The 17738-nt window shown below is 35.4% G+C and overlaps 1 protein-coding gene across 1 annotated transcript in view; it reads right to left on the minus strand.

Moving 5' to 3' along the window:
* brinp1 (bone morphogenetic protein/retinoic acid inducible neural-specific 1) overlaps positions 1–17738 on the minus strand; it is a 175234-nt gene that overhangs the window by 132331 nt on the left and 25165 nt on the right. The window contains exon 2 of the mRNA XM_081365496.1: positions 3212–3479. Within this exon, the coding sequence (XP_081221622.1) occupies positions 3212–3429 (218 nt within the window). The 5' untranslated portion in view covers positions 3430–3479. The remainder of the gene's footprint in view (positions 1–3211; positions 3480–17738) is intronic.

Genomic DNA, 17738 nt, shown 5'->3' on the forward strand with positions numbered 1-17738 from the left:
TTTGTCCAATCAGTTGTCACATTTTCAAAACTCTAAACACAATTAGCACAGCATCAGTCTTTTGTGGCCATACCATTCACACATTTCTTGTCGTTTTCACACAATATGCAGTCAGTGAACACATTTCCATAATGCTTACATTTTCTTAACAGACAAGCTATATCTCCCAACAAAATTATGGATTGTTTTTGTAGTATTTACAAATGTTAACACACAACATCCCACAATAGCAAAAACAATATTCCAAACCTTAGATACAGTATGGACTGCATTTATTTATTTACCATTTACATGAAACTTTTACCATTTTTGTAAATTTCATGATTTTAGCAAATTGTGATTTTGATTGCTAGCAAAATGTGTTGCTTTTGAACAATGTCATGAAGAAACAAGCTTTTCTTCCTGGAGTAATGATGCTGAAAATGCAGCTTTTCATCACAGGAATAAATTACATTTTACACAATTTATTACATGACATACATATTTTTAAACAGAAATCAGTTATTTCAAATTGTACTACAGGATATTTCACAATATGAAAGTTTATAAAAACCTCTGCTTCTGCAATGATATCAGTTCAAAAACAATATATCAGTGAGAGAGTCAAGGAGCTACAACGACAATATGTCCAGATATAGTGTAGCCTACTGTATATTCAATTCAATGTCCAGTTCTATAAGCTTTGCACTTTGCAAGTAGGTAACCTACACAGCAATAGGTTACAGTACAGTATGGTATACAGTAAATGACATGATTTACATAAACTTTGTTTTGAGAATTATGGAATTGGAGGCCAACCAGGCCCCTCATGAATCCATATACATAGATGAGGCAGGATTCAATCTGGCCAAAAGGCGTTGACCTGGACGAAATGTAATGTGGAGGTGGAAGGTTTATGGCCATCAGCCACATGACCAGATGTCCCTCCTTGAAGCCATGGATGCTGGCTCCAAGGGTGGATCCGACATACCAAGCAGTTTTATCCCAGGTGCATCGCCTTGGATGATATCAGATGTGATCTTGATGAAAACATGCCTAACCCTGAAGATCGCAGAGATTAGATACAGTAATTTTATGTTTTTTTTGCTGTTGTTTTTTTGTTCACAATGCTCTTGTGTGTTTAATGGATATTTTGTCCACTGTAAGCAATACTGTAAAACTTTTTCTGTTCTATCAAACCGTGTTTCTACTGTACCTCCTGTAGTAAACAGTAAAGGAATAAAAACTGATTTGCTTTTTACTGGAATGATTATGAATGTGAACAGTACTGTACATGTGGACATACAGTTCCCAACCAAGAAATTTAGTGTAAAACGGTGGATTGCATGTTTTGCATGCAAATACCTGTAAAACTGAAACATAAAAGTCTATGCAGTTTTAGTAATGTCAACAACAGCCAGTATTTTGAAACCTGCTGTACTTTGATTGACTGCATGTACCTTGTGAAGTGAAAACAAGTGTTATTCTTTGACAGAATAATTTCATTTTGAGTCAGATTTCCAGTGTTTTGGTAAAGTTAGTGTGTGCAGAGAAACATGTGTTCTGTTTTGAAATGAAGAGTTAGTATATATTTAACAAAATGTGTTTTTGAGAAGACAATTAACCATTTGGCCAATTGTGTTTTGTAGGTGTGAGTCTGTGTTAAGAGTTTAGAAAAAGTATCTGAAGTATGGGTAAGCGCTTGTTAGCGATTGAAAAAAACTGTAAAGTCACTGCACACCAAGTGGCAGCATTCTTGAGAAAAGACCAGCAGTTGTGCAGTGAAAGCTCGTAAAAGGACATGCAATGTCCATTAGCACCATAATCCAATGCATTCTTCGATTACTTTTCGGTAGGACTTCTTTCAACACAATACCTTATCACAGGTTCTGCATTAACAGGTATGCATACTTTTGCCGTTTTGGAAGCAAAATCGGTCACTTAGGTGATTCGTGAGACTTTTTCTCTCACATCAGCAGCGGCCAATCGCATGTCTGCGCTGGGATTCTGCAGGTTTGGGGTTTCATTTTGTTAATGCATTAGATATCATGGACTAACATGCTATTTTAAAGGCAAGGGTTCACCTGTTCTCGTACAACAGGGTTACATGCATCAAAGGTCAAAAAGTTTCATTTTCTCATAATATGCACATTGAAAAACATCACATTTTCAATGATTCTCAAACAACTTGTCTAGTGCCTTCTTTGATTACTTTTCGGTTTGGACTCCTTTCAACACAATACCTTATCACAGGTTCTGCATTAACAGGTATGCATACTTATCTCTCTGCAAAATTTGCCGTTTTGGAAGCAAACTCATTGAAGACTTTTTGTTTCACATCAGCAGCGGCCAATCGCATGTCTGCACTGGGATTCTGCAAGTTTAGGGTTTGATTTCGTTAATGCATCAGATATCATGGACTAACATGCATGAAAGTGCCCATATTATGCTATTTGAAAGGCAAGGGTTCATCAGTTCTCCTACAACAGGTTTACATCCATCAAAGGTCAAAAAAGAGTTTCATTTTCTCATATACATTGAACATCACCATATTTTTCAATGATTCTCAAACCACTCGTCGGATGAATCAGTCTCTCTAAACCTCTCCTTTTCATGTCGGCTCAGGGATTCTGCAGGTTTAGGGTTTGGTTTTGTCAATGCATGTTAGTCCATGATACCAGATGCATTAACTAATTTGACCTTACTGTAAAGTCTCACCTCGTTATTTTTCAAGGACCTTTGAAAGTCTTCCATAGGCAACAACAGAAATCATTTCTCCACAAGAACTACAGCTCACTTATTCACACAACACAGCTTCCCAAGATGAATTTAACATGATTTGTTTAAAACAAAATCTGAATACTAAGATTGCACTCAGCCTCAAATAGCAATTTCTTCCCAATGCAGTGTGTCAGAACAGAACTACAAAAAAATTCACTTCAGAAACGTCTATGATTTTCTCCCGGCCTTGGAAACACACTTTTAAAATTCCCAAGGTTTCTCATGAGCGTGGGAACCCAGCAAAGAGCTGATCAGATCCAATGCATATCGCCCCTCTCTGAATGAGCAGAACCGAATGCTGGATATGCTTTGAACTCCATTGGATGATAAAACAGGTTCACACTGAGGGCAGTTCTTCATAAGCCATAAGAAGTTCAGCAGAAACTTCATTTACGGACACGAGATTCAGCTCTTATCGCGCTAAAGCATTGAGTCGATTGAGTGCACTCACCTATAAATCTTATACCGGGTCGTGAATCCTTGGCGGAATCTTTCCATGAAGGAGAGGTACCCCTTCGAGTGGTGGAAAGGGCCACGGTCAGAGATGAGCCAGTCAAACTGCTTGGTAACATGCTGTTCGTTGGCCGAGGGCTCTTGGCGGGAAGACTGAACTGTTATATGGTCCCATATAAACAGGAGGTAAGTGACTTCAATGAGCCTCCAGTTCATGCTTCACTCTCGACCGCTCTCTGCTCATTCTCGCTCCATTCTGTGGAGACCTGCAGGACGAGAAGAACACAGAACAACATTTCAGCGCCGTTAATAAAACTACCCAGCGAGCAATTATGCGTTTAAAAGACGTCAAATAGCCGTCCAAACACGGCCCTGACGTCTAGGCTAAAACAAGGCACAATCTGGGCTGTCAGTGAACATTGAATAGACGTCTAAACCATCGCCCAAGAATAGACTCGTCATCAATTAGATAGAGAAATGAAATGAGTGAAGAAATGAGACCAAACTCCTTGTAATCACTGTGGACTTTGCTAACATGATGGAAGTCATACATCTCGCAAGTTATTTTGGCAAAAACGACATGTAACCAAATTCAAGGTTATTTTGGCTAGAAGTGTGTTCCTCAAAGCTGGACTATATCGGGTCTATTTTCATGGTCCTTTTAACACATTCTGTTGACTATAATAACGTTGCACCTTCATGTCTACTAGAGTGTTAGTAGAGTATTAGTAGACTGGTAGGGTTAGGGTTAAAATAAGTCGACAAGTTACTTATTGTGAGTAGAATGTCTGTTGGAGGAGCATCAAAATAAAGCGTTATCAGATATTAAGTCTACTAATACTCTAATGAGAGTTAGTTGACATGTAGTTGCAAAGTTACTTATAGTCCACAGAATGTGTTTAACGGACCATCAAAATAAAGTGTTACCAAAAACTCAAAACGCATACCAATACAACACTGGAGGCAATAAAACACCAACAACTTTTATTCCTTTTCACACAACATTATGATTACAGTTGCAGATTAATGAATAATAAAGACTTATTTTCATGCACAATACCATGTTATGACCTCAAAACACTTTTACCGTAGTGCATGGTTTTAAAAACACGATTCACAACAAAAGCTAAAAAAAGCTAAAATGCATGAATAATCTAGTGTTCACACTATCAGATATTTTTAGGGTTTAGTGTACAGTAGTGGCCAAAAGTGATGTCAGGGGGGATATTTGTTTTTAATGACCCTAGAAGTTCAATTAAACAATCCAAATATGAGGAAAATATCAATTTTTTAAATATCAGGGATGCACAAAACACTAAACTTTATCTGTATTTATCCGACAAAACTATTTGGCAAAAAGCTAGGTTTTATTTTACTATGCAAAAAAAATAAATAAATATATATATATATATATATATATATATATATATGCATTGAATAAAAAGCATACATTGACTACAACATAATCAGTTATTAATATTTAGTTGGTTCTCTCATGTGTTCATAATTTCTTTGTAAAGGAAAAAAATTACAGTAGATGTCCGCACAATTTTGCATGTTTCATTGTGTTATTATCACAAATAAAACAATTGACTCCAAGCATAACTATGCAATATGCTTACAAAATATTTACCAAACTTTTAATAATATTTGGATGAAGGGTGAATTTGTCAATTTTGCTGGCGTTCGTGATGCACGTTCACCTGTTTCTTATAACACTGAACACACTCTTAGTGCCACTCTCTGGGCATTTCATTTCGAAAGTGTCATGAAACATGCAAGACTCAATGTTATTCCAATGAGCCTGGGTTTAATGAAAGCTAATCGTGTTGGCATAACCCGCAACAGCAGCCCGATATTTTATTGTATTATCCGTTTAATCCCGCAGTCCTCTGAGGCAGAAGGCCAGTTTGCAGAGCTCATGCTAACCTGACTCGCTGCCCTTTTCACAGATGAGGATGGATTACAAACAGGAGCAACAGCCTTCACTTTATTCAGGCTAATTGGTGGCGTGATAAGTTCAGGCGGGGGTGAGTGTCAGTGTTATGATGTGTTGTGACACGGGTTTGGTTTGTGGACGAGAACAGCGCATCTCCTCTGCAGGATAATTAACGCTGCGCGTGCGTTCGCACATGAATTTATTGCATTAGCTTCATTTACGCAATTAAGTGGTGCATACTGATATCATGAAAGTGAGATGGACAGGAGTAAATACACTCCTGTGAAAAGAATTTGTAAAAGAGACGTCAACATAAAAAATAAAATAAAAATTATAAAAAGTCAAGAAAAAAACGTTTTTTTTTTTTTTTTTTTCATATTGTATTATATATCTGATGCAACTTTTTATATATATATATATATATATTTAATTAAGTGCTGTTGTTGGTCACTAGGTGTTTGAGTCATTTTATACAGTACGTTAAGGTGTTTTATAATTTTATTAGTTGCACCTGACATACATAAATGTGAGTTGGATGTGATCACCCTATTAATACCTTGTTATTTTGCACGATAAATACTGCTTGAAGAATACAAATCATTTGATCATTTATATTTTTGACTCAAGAAAAACACACATGCACCCTTTATGCTGAGCCACTCCAATCTTATCACATCTGTCTCAACATGCTCTCATATTTCACCTCAAAATGGAAGAAAATGGGAATATCATTACTGTAAAAACACTGTATAAAGTCGAAACACTCAGCGAACTCGATTTAATCCATAAAAATTAATTTTGCTGGTATAAATTAATGTATATAGGTTGACTTGAATAAAACGTTTTTAGTTTGTAGTATTTGTTGTACTGAATTTAATGTCTGGATGATTTTAATGACTGTATTACAGCAGGGAAAACAAATGCTAAATGTTTTGGTTCTAAAAAATATGATTCACTGTCTTGATGCAAAACACTTGTATTAATATTTTATTATGTGTAATTTATGAGCACAGGCCTTATCTTTTTTGCCTTATCAAAGGATATACGAGCTTAACAACACGACCAGCCCGTGTGTATGCAGTTAAAATGAGATGCATTGCTATATCACAGCATATGTCACCGGCTCTCTTTATGACTGTCTCTCCTGCAGCGTGTTTTTATGTCGCGATAAGAGCCATTTTCAGCAGTAATGATCCTCAAGATCTTCCCCTCCAGCACTAGAAGCCCAAACTCTGTGCTATTAAAACACAGATTCATTATATTGTGCATGCAGTTGTATAACTGATGCAACTCCTCTTTTTATAAACTTCAGTAAGCATGAGAATAACTTTTGTTTTTGTAATTAAATTCTGCTGTTGTCACTAGATTTGGGACATTTTTATACATCAAGATTGTTTGTAGTTTTATTAGTTGCACTTAAAGAGGACTTTTCCTCCATGTTCATCTTTCTTTAGTGTGTAATGTTGCTGTTTGATCATGAAAAAGTTTTCCAAAGTCCCTCCAGCGGGAGTTCTTCTCTATATCAGAGTCAGTGTTCCTGAACTCCTGAAACGCCTCCATTGTAGTCTTGAGCTTCTCCCGGGAACGAACACGTCACAATATTCCTCATTATAATAATGAATGCGCAGAATAAAGGGGCGGGGCCTGGTTGAGTTAGTCAGTAGTGTGTTAAACTGGAGGTTATGGTAAGGGGCGGGACATTTCCCAAACACACTCGAAGCGCTCGACCAATCACAACACACTGCTCCAGCCGACCAATCAGAGCACAGTGTGCTTTTCAGAAGGAGGGGCTTCATAGAGACAGGAAGTAAACAGAGCGATACTGAGAGACTGGGAAGAGAGGAGCCGCAACAATGGAGAATATGAGGAGAATAATCAACATTCAAGCAGGAAAACCTGTTCTAGAGCCTGAAACAACAAGACTTTGAAATAGGGCATAATGGCCTTATGTTTGATGCAGTTGCCCTATTTTTTATTTTTTTGCGAGAATAATACAGCAAAAAAAAAAAAAACTGATAATTTAGTAAGTGTTTATTTAGATGTGTTCCTCAATGTGTTCAAAGCAATAATTTAGCTATTTTTGTTAACTTATGAATTAGCAATATTAAACGGGTAGCTTGTATGCAAATTACATGTATGAGTAGCTTGTAGTTTGGGAAGCTAATTACATGTTTGTGTTTTCACTGTTAATAAAAACTTGACCTTACCCACTTAAAAAAAAAAAAAAAATGATGAAACATTAATGATTTATACCATGCATAGCCTACTTCCATAATTAACATTCTACAGGCAAAAAAAAAAAAATAAATACAAAAATGCATTATTAATAATATCTGCCAATGCAAACACAAAGCATGATTCATGTAAATTTATGGATGTTACCTTCTTACAAACATCCCACTCTTCTCAAAGGCGTTCGCAGGTCGTTATACGGTACACACATAATTAAGAGGTAGATATGCTAAGAGCTCCAGGCAACTAAATGCAGATTAATATTCTCTCCTCTATGCAATTATCTAATTGTCAATGAAATCCTTCCTTCCCACTTCCATACGGCTGTTTACAGTGTTTAATGAATGAATGAATGAAGATGTTCGAGTCACACTGAGTTCTGCTGGAAGTGGCACCGATGACAGATATGAAGCTGAGCGTCTAACGAGGGCTCCTTTAACTAATTACTTCTGACTAATTTGAGGTTGCCTGTCATAATGTAACAATGCATAATTTTACTGAAATTAAATACTGAACTCACGATATGATATTATTTTGCGATACTCCAAGACATATGATAAAAGGTTAACAAAAAATGTACTGTTGATTAAAATGCTAAATCTGGTGTTACATTGTGTGTGTAAATGAATAGGCTTGGACTTAGTACTGATAACTCAAAGCACAGGACAATAAAGACACCAGAATAACAATACTCATGATTCTGAAGCTGAAAATACAGAATTATTTTAGACGAATATGCGTGCGCTGTCACTGACTAGATATATTTAAAATAATGTAGGCCACTTTTTACTGGTAACAAGACATTTGGCATTATCAGGACCCACAAATATCCCCCCATTACATTATTATACATTATATATAGTAGTTGTAATGATGCAACATAAATATTGTTGCATTTTTGTATTACGATATATTGTTACACCTCAAAATATACTGTATAGTTTGCATATTTAGTACGCTGAACTTCTTTTTTTGTTCCAAGCCTCTAAAGAGTTTGTGTTGTTGTCTGAACTACAAGAATTGTTGCAAATGGGCTTTTAACTGAAGAAAAGCACATGCATCAAACGAGAGGCGATCCCAGCATCTGACGGACTGACCGTGACGAATGCCGTCTGATATTGATGTTTCTCGCCTGAGGCACGCCGCCAAACCCACCGCAGGCTTACGGAAAAGTACAAACATATAATAATTAATCTGTGCACATTTATACTGCAATACTGTGACATCGCGAGCAGGGGAACTGTTTAGATGTCTAACAAAATAATGCAATTTGCGCCTTGATTAATGTTTATTGCGCACAAAGAGCCACATAGTCTGCCGGGGCAACAGGGTCATCATTTATTCATCCTCTCGCTTTAAGTAATGCACCTCTTCCTCTGTAATCGGGAAAAATGCATGAGCATTACGGAAAACATTGCAGAGGAAGAAGGTCGACAGAATATTTACAATGCCATGCTTTATTGTGCTGTTTAAAATGAGTACAGTCACCTTGACAGACCTGGTTAAGGTCCACATAAAACTAAACCCAATTTGCTTCCGTAATACATTTTCTTGGTCTTGTTGTGCATTATTCATCAGGGCATGCTATTCCAAAAGAAAAATGTCTAAAATGTAATAACTTGCTCTGCCTCTTTATTGTTAATTATTTACAGATTACACAAATTATTCATTATTATTATGACTAATAACAGTTATACAGTGAATATTGGAATATATAAAAAATAATGTAGTTCTGAGCGTTTGTTTTAATTTCTTCATTTTCATGCAGCAATGCAATGAAGTCTTTACAGAAAATCAAAGGGAAACTTTGAAAAAAAAAAAAAACAGAACTTAATCAAAAAGGCGGCCCACATTATATAAGTGGGAAAGAAGCATAAAAACACTTTAAAAAACAGCGGTTTACTGAAAAATGACGTGCTTTACCTTGAGGCGTAACATGCTGTCTCTGCTATCGTCCATCACTGGTAAAAACAAACAAAACCTTCACAATGTCAGGTTATGAGGTTTTAGGAGGAGACGACTGCACTCAGGATTGCATTAAAGGGGACGTATCAGGAAAATCGGACTCTTCCCGTGTTTAAGTGCTATAATCGGGTCCCCGGTGAATCTGCCGACCCAGAAAACGTGAAATGTGAAACCCAGTAACTTTGTTTTTGTGAGCCTTTCTCTGCATGTCAAAAAATAAGCCGGTCAGATTTCACTCCCCTTCTAACTTAGGAAGAGGATCTTATTATAATATTACCGACCCTTAATCTGCACGTTTAGGAGAGAGCGGGGCACAAAGTAACGCTTTTTGACTTTCTCAGTTTGTGTAAATCTACTTATGGTTCAGAGTATTTATTTTTTCCCACATTAATTTCCCACATGTCTAGTACAATTATGTGGTTTTGTTTTATTAATACAGTATATACTTTTTTCTGGATATAACGCGAAAGAATGGAAGTGAAATGTGACAACATGCCCCATAGGTGGGGTACATTGTAACATGAGCATATGACAGCTTAAAATGTTATCTGATCTAATAAAAGACAAACTAAAATATTTTCTAAATAAAATACAATTAAAAAACTTTTTCATATAAAATAATGGCAATTTTTGATAATTAAATATAAACTCATTTTTGAGTTTTGACTACGAACACATGAAAACACAGCTATAAAACATAGTTCAAAACAAATAAATAATTAGTAATTTCTGAACATTGACTCTCAGTCTTTATTCACCTTTTTCTCACGTTTCCTCAATAAAATTAATAAAAGTATAGAATATAATAGCATATTTCTAATGGGGCACATTGTAAGGTAGTGTGACAACTTGCCCCCGCCCGCACAACTGGGATTTAAACCCTGCTAGTGTCTTCTGCTAGTTAGCGAAGCATTAAAGAACTATCTCAACTGTTAAATAACATCTTAGAGATTAAAATAATATCATATTTGTCTAATTTTAAATAAACACACAAAATAGAGATGAAAAATTAACTTAAGTAAGAAATTTACTTTTGCTATGGTTTAATAAATTTCTATGGTTATCTTCCAAAAAAATAACAATTTTGGCGCAATTTTTTCTCTATATAGTATTGATATGGCAACTAGTAAATACACCAAGTTTCGTCATCCGAGCATGTGTGGAAGTATTTAAAACAAGTGTGTTACAACTAGCCCCGCGTTACGTTGTGCCCCGCGCTCCCCTACACACACCAGCCGACATTTGGTTTCGCAAGCGACAACAGAGACCAGTTCTAACGCATTGGCAAAAGATCCAGCAGAGACTGAAACTGTTCTGTGGTTGAGCACAGACGAGCACTGAACACTGTTGACCAGAACATGTCACCGCTGTCTTATAAACACCTCAGGAACTGTGGACACTTGTGGAGAAGTTCAACATGATGATGAGATGATCAGTGTAACTCCACAACGACTACAGAAATGTCTCCACTAACATTCAGAAACTCTTCCTGAGTCTCTCCGTAAGGCTGCACTCGCTACTGGTTATTCTGGGATTCTGGATGAGTGAGATTGGCCTGTTCTGTTATTGCCGGAGTTTCTGAAGCTCGTGTAAAGACTCTGCCGAGGAGCATCAGCTCATTTGCATTTAAAGGGACACACACAAAAAGGCGTGTTTTTGCTCACAGCCAAAAAGGGGCAAATTTGACAAACTATCATAAATGATCTCGGGGTATTATGAGCTGAAATTTCACAGACACATTCTGGGGACACCATAGATTTATATTACATCTTGTGAAAAGTGGCTTAATAATATGTCACCTTTTAACGATTACAATCCTCATAAGAATACCCAAATATTTGTTTTCTCAAAAATAAGGGGATAGAGCTTGCATTAGATATCTGGTGTCTGATGTCTGGGTTCAGACTTCACAATATCAGCCTGATTTTGGCATGATCAGTTTGAGTCGCATTTAGCAGTTTACAGCTGAGCAATAATATAGTTTTTGAAGATACAAGCAAGCAAGCTCTATATTTATCGCTCTTGTATACTGAGTGAATGTGGATAAAGTTGGACATGCTTATGTATTCAACTTTATGAATACATAAGCATGTATTATGTATAATAATACAAAGCACTGGCCAATAATATAGTTAAATGTTTCGACTAAATTAAAAATCAGGCAGTTGAGATTTGCTATGTATTTGAGTGCACTGTATGTATGCGAGCTGATTTTGCACTATTCGTGCAAAATCCCTGAATTGAATAGTGTCTGATATTGCATAAAAGCAGTGCAAGCAACTGGTTAATCAGTCAGACAGGTATTTATGCATCGCAAGCTCACAGTCAGCTCTGATTCATTCTGGTAAGGAACGCCACGTTGCAGCATCCAATCAATTCCCATTAGATACATCAAGTTACAGCCTATACATTTTCTTAATCTTGTTGAATAACCTGTTTCATATTATGGAAGTAAAATGGGTTGTGAATCCGCCTCTGTATTGCTTGGAATAAAACGTGCCTGCTAAATAACTTAAGTGGGGGAATGCACTGGATTTTCACGTCACACAATTATTACAACCAGTTCCTTGCCCTAGAAAATCAATGAACGCCAGTGAGCCGTCGTCTTCAGATGAATATTCCCCTGCTGATGCGCCATATGACAAGATATGTCATATTAAACACTCATACTATTATCTGTGCTTTAGTCGTCTCCCTGACAGAAAAATGCTTTTAACCAATCTTTTGATTTTCCCTCCACTGCCTGAAGGACTTGCGTTTTGTCAATGTGGATTCATTTATTGATGGATGTTTGGTGATTAAACCAATCCGCTTATTAACAAATGTGGCAAATTATCATAACATGTTTAAGCACATTGCTAGCATGATTTTGCATGTTGCTAGAATGTTTTAACACATTGTGTTAAACACATGTTTCTGCATGTTTAGCACATTGTTTACATGTTTTAACACAATGATAGCATATTTTTAGCATGTTTTAGCTCATCATTAGCATGTTTAGCACATTGCTAGCATCTTTCTAACATGGTTTAGCCTGTTGCTAACTTTTTTAATCACATTGCCAACATGTTTTAACGTATCATGAACATCTTTTGAACAAGTTCTAGTACATCGCTAACATGTTTTAGCATGTCTCTGCATGTTTACATTGCTTACATGTTTTAACATAATGATATCATGTTTTGGCATCATTTTTCAAGCATTTTTAGCTCATCTTTCTAACATGGTTTAACCTGTTGTAGCTTGTTTAGCTTGTATTATCACGTTCCCAGCTTGTTTGACACATATCGTTAACATCTTTTTAACATGTTTTAACACATTGTTAACATGTTTTTAGCATGTTTATATCATGGTTAAACGTGTTTTTAGCATTATAGCTTGTCTCTGGCATGTTTTATCACATTGCTAACATCTTTCTAACATGGTTTAGCCTGTTGCTAACTTTTATAATCACATCCCCAGCATGTTTTAACATATCGTTAACATCTTTCTAAAACGTTTTAACATGTTTCTGCATGTTTAGGACATTGTTTAGGCTATCCGTTTTAACAAACTGATAGCATTTTTTGCTTGACACTAACATGTTTTAAAATTTTTCTAGCATTTTTAGCTTATCACTAGCATATTTAGCACGTTGCTAACATCTTTCTGACATTGTTTAACCTGTTGCTAACGTGTATCTTGCCTGCATGTTTTAACATATTATAAACATCTTTCTAACATATTGCTAACATGTTTTTGCATGTTTAACACATTGTTTAGACTACCTGTTTTAATAAAAAATGATTGCATGTTTTTAGCATTTTTATCCTTCCACTAGCATGTTTAACACGTTGCTAACATCTTTCTAACATGGTTTAACCTGTTGCTAACTTGTATAATCACAAAATCCCCAGTATGTTTTAACATATAGTTAACATGTTTTAGCACATTGCTAACTTGTATAATCCCATTGCCAGTTTGTTTTAACACAGTTAACATGTTTAAGCACATTGCTAACGTGTATAATCACGTTGCCAACATTTTGCAACATATCGTTAACATCTTTCTTACATGTTATAGCACACGTTGCTATCATGAACTGACATGCTAACATTGCTAACATGATTTACTGTTAATAATTTGCTCTCGGAAGAATCGGAAGAATAATAATGAGCTTAGGTTTGTTTTTTCTTCAGTAAACCCTCTTGCCTCGTTCAGCTAATTCTTGTTTTTACCCTTTTTTTCGAGCCTGTAAATGGTCTCATTCACTCTCAGAGCTTCCTTTCTTCACCGCTTTATTCAGAAATCTCATTCCCAATGCAGGTCTTGTGTGGACTCAATCAATCGCTGTTTCCCTCCATAGGGGCTGAGCTCCGCTTTGTTCCTGACACTTCACAGGGATGGAGGCTTGTCCCCTATTTGTATTGCGGTTCCCAAGAGCCGCAGGATTGAACCAAGGGAGCTTGTGCTTTGTGAGGACGTATCGAACAGTTTCCGCCTACAAACTCCTCTGAGAGGAAGTCGAAGGTTTGGGTTTGTTCTCGAATCCCCATCCACTCGCTGTCGACCGCATACTGACTCTGTTTGCTGTCAGTGTTTTCGAAACCCCAGTGCTAAGGCCTCTAAACCTGATGTGCATAGTCTGAATCAATCTCATCTAAATGTTGCCATCTACAAAAGCAGGTATTTTGCAGTTTAACGCAACTGCATGCAATTATCCTTTTTTGTTATATTATTAGTATTGGCTCTATTAATCTGTTTTTATCGATCGATCCGGTCCTAGATGCAAATTGTTCAATGCACTGCTCAAATCATGTTAAATAGTTGATATATTAACAGATGTGAAGTTAACATTTTTATTACACATCACAAAAATGTATTTATGAAAATCAATTTTAGTTCATCACTAGCATATTTAGCATGTTGCTAACATCTTTCTAACATTGTTTAACCTGTTGCTAACGTGCATAATCATGTTGCCAGCATGTTTTAACATATAGTTAACATCTTTCTAACATATTGCTAACATGTTTTTGCATGTTTAACACATTGTTTAGGCTACCTGTTTTAATAAAATGATTGCATGTTTCTAGCATTTTTAGCTCACCACTAGCATGTTTAGCACGTTGCTAACATCTTTTTAACATTGTTTAACCTGTTACTAACATGTATAATCACATTGCCAGTATGTTTTAACATATAGTCAACATCTTTCTAACACATTTTAACATGTTGCTAACATGTTTCTGCAGGTTTAGGGCATTGTTTAGGCTACCCGTTTAAACAAACTCATAGCATGTTTCTAGCATTTTTTGCTTGACACTAGCATGTTCTAAAAAAAATTCTAGCATTTTTAGTTCATCAGTAGCATATTTAGCACGTTGCTAACATCTTTCTAACATTGTTTAACCTGTTGCTAACTTGTATAATCATGTTTCAGGCATGTTTTAATGTCTAAGATTAGCATCTTTCTAACATATTGCTAACATGTTTTAGCATGTTTAACACATTGTTTAGGCTACCTATTTTAACGAAATGATTGCATGTTTCTAGCATTTTTAGCTCGCCACTAGCATGTTTAACACGTTGCTAACATCTTTCTAACATGGTTTAACCTGTTGCTAACTTGTATAATCAATGTATTTATGAAAATTAATTTATTTTTGTACTGAGTTATTAGTTGCATTATTGAAGTTACATGAACGAACAATGAACTATACTGGATAGTGTGTGTGTGTGTACTGTATATATATATATATATATATATATATCATAGTTATATTTTCTAAATATTAGGCAATATATTATTTTACTGTATTTAGTTTGTTCATTATAAATATATGTTATTGTTCACCGTTAGACACCAACAATACATAGTATTTCTTGCACAATTCAGGGATACAAATATTTTCAAATTTGAAATATCTTTATCATATATAAGCACATACAGTGTGTTCAGGAAACACTGATTAAGGGATAATGAACACTATTCTAAGCCATTTGGTTGCATAAATAGCACTTTAAATACCCGGATGATAACAAAAAGATGAAGTGAGGAATGTTGGACTCTTGCTGTCGCTATCAGACTCCAATGTTGACATATTAACCTTATTAAATTTATACACTGGATGGTTAAGTACATAGTGCATATAGTGCAACTTCTGAAATCGTGTTTCTCTGGCATATTTTAACAAAGACTGGAGCAGAAAGTGATTTTCCAGCATGGCAGACTCCGGGCGATCTGCCACAGAAACTCAATCCCTCGAGGTCCGGCAGAATCTCACTGTGCTCTTGTTTTATGTTATTTTACATTAGATTTGTATTCATGTCGCACGCTTCTCTACGGGGGAGAGCTAATCAGGGGAGGATAAAGAGATTGTAGTGCAATTTGTCCAGTTCAGATTACGAGGCGTCACAATTATGAAAGCACTGCAGGCTCTGGAAGACCACACACACACACACACACACACACACACACACTCTGCCAATTACAGTGAGCGAGATTCACGGTATTTTACGGTTCTCACACACTGACCTTCAGGAGTCTGAGCTCAGCACTCCCGGCTCGATCATTAAAAGCCTTTACCCAATCAGATCAATGCACGCGTTTCAAAACAAACTAATTCACTAATGGTCTGACTTATTGTTCCAATTTACCTGGCGGTGAATTACGGTGAGCATTGGGGAGGAGAAGAGGAGGATCGATGAAGAACTGAAACGCCTCCGAGCGGAACCGGGTCTCGTTTTTATCGAGAGCTTCTGAGCTTCAGTTGTCGGAGAGCCAAGTCATTAACACTCTCACACCGACAGCTTGGCTGGTCAATGTGTTGAGGAGTTCGTTCCAGATTCATTAGACATGCTAGGCTTGCAGAGAATTAAATTAAACAAAAGATAATTCTTTCTTAATCACCCTTTTAATCGCACAAGTTATTTGTCTTCATACCAATCATCATCTCATGTGGCTTTGGGGTAATCAATTCATTGATTATTATCATTTATTAAATATTCTTTTTCCACTTCTGTCTATTGTTTTGGTCCCTGGAAAAGAAATACACTAAAAAAAAGAGTACTTATTATGGAAATAACACTTTTAAAGAAGGAAATGTATAAAAAGAGAAGAGTTAAGCTAATGTAATGTTTTCAGACACTTTATTCCATGGTAAATGCAATTATATTAAAATGTATTACTGTTTACATTTAGATTAAATGCAATAATTTAAGAGTGTTTTTGACCTATTTCAGTAGGAGTTAAGTACGTCTTTATATGTAATTGTATAATTACTTATATTATCTTTGAAATGTGCTTTAGTGTGCTTGGCAACACATCAAAACAAGTGCATTTCTATAAAACACCAAAAATGATTTATCAAACAAAATGATTTAAACAGTAAATTTCTCAGTTTGACATTACAACAAAGCATACTTAAGTGTGTAAAGAAATAGTCTTGATAGTGTACTCTCTTTAAGTGCACTTAACTGATCTTTTATTTCATTAATATTATGTTTCCTGCAAGTACAGTTTATTTTAATATATTTTCAAGATTTGACGTACACCTCCACTTATGTCTATTATTTTGGGGAAAAAAGTACACTTTTAAAATGTGTACAGAAATAATATAGTTTTAAAGAAGTGCGGACTGAACGTTTTCAGACACTTATTACATGTTAACTGCACTTACATTAACATGTTTAAATTTATATTAAATGCAATCATTTAAGAGAGTTTTTGACCGATTTAAGTAGAATCGTTATATGTAATTTCATAATTACTTCTATTATATTTGAAATAGTTATATTACATGTGCTTTGGTGCTAGTCAACACATCAAAATAAGTACACTTCATTTAAACACGGAAAAGATTATTCAAACATAATGATAGCGAATTAAATTCAACAAAATATAATTCATTCATAATCACCCTTTTAATCACACAAGTTATTTGTCTTCATACAAAGCATCATCTCATGTGACTTTGAGAAATCAATTCATTGATTATTATTATTTATTAAATATTATTTTTCCACTTCTGTCTATTATTTTGGTAGTCAATTATTAAGTACACTTTTAAAAAAGAGTGAGATAATATAGTTTTAAAGAAGTGTTAGACTGAATGTCATGTTTTCACACACTTTATTCCATGTTAATTGCAATTCAATTAAAATTTATTACTGTTTACATGTAGATTAAATGCAGTCATTTAAGAATGTTTTGACCCATTCGAGTCAGAGTACGTCTTTAGATGTAATTTTATAATTACTAATTTTCATAATTACTAATTACTCAAATTAAGTGCACTTCTTTAAAACATACAAAGGATTATTTAAACATAATGATTCAAAAAGTCATAACTGATCCGTTTTTTCAATTAATATTACATTATCTGCAAGTACAGTTTCTTTTCATATA

The sequence above is a fragment of the Scardinius erythrophthalmus genome (assembly GCF_964197995.2).
Source record: "Scardinius erythrophthalmus genome assembly, chromosome: 5".
Lineage (NCBI taxonomy): Eukaryota > Metazoa > Chordata > Actinopteri > Cypriniformes > Leuciscidae > Scardinius > Scardinius erythrophthalmus.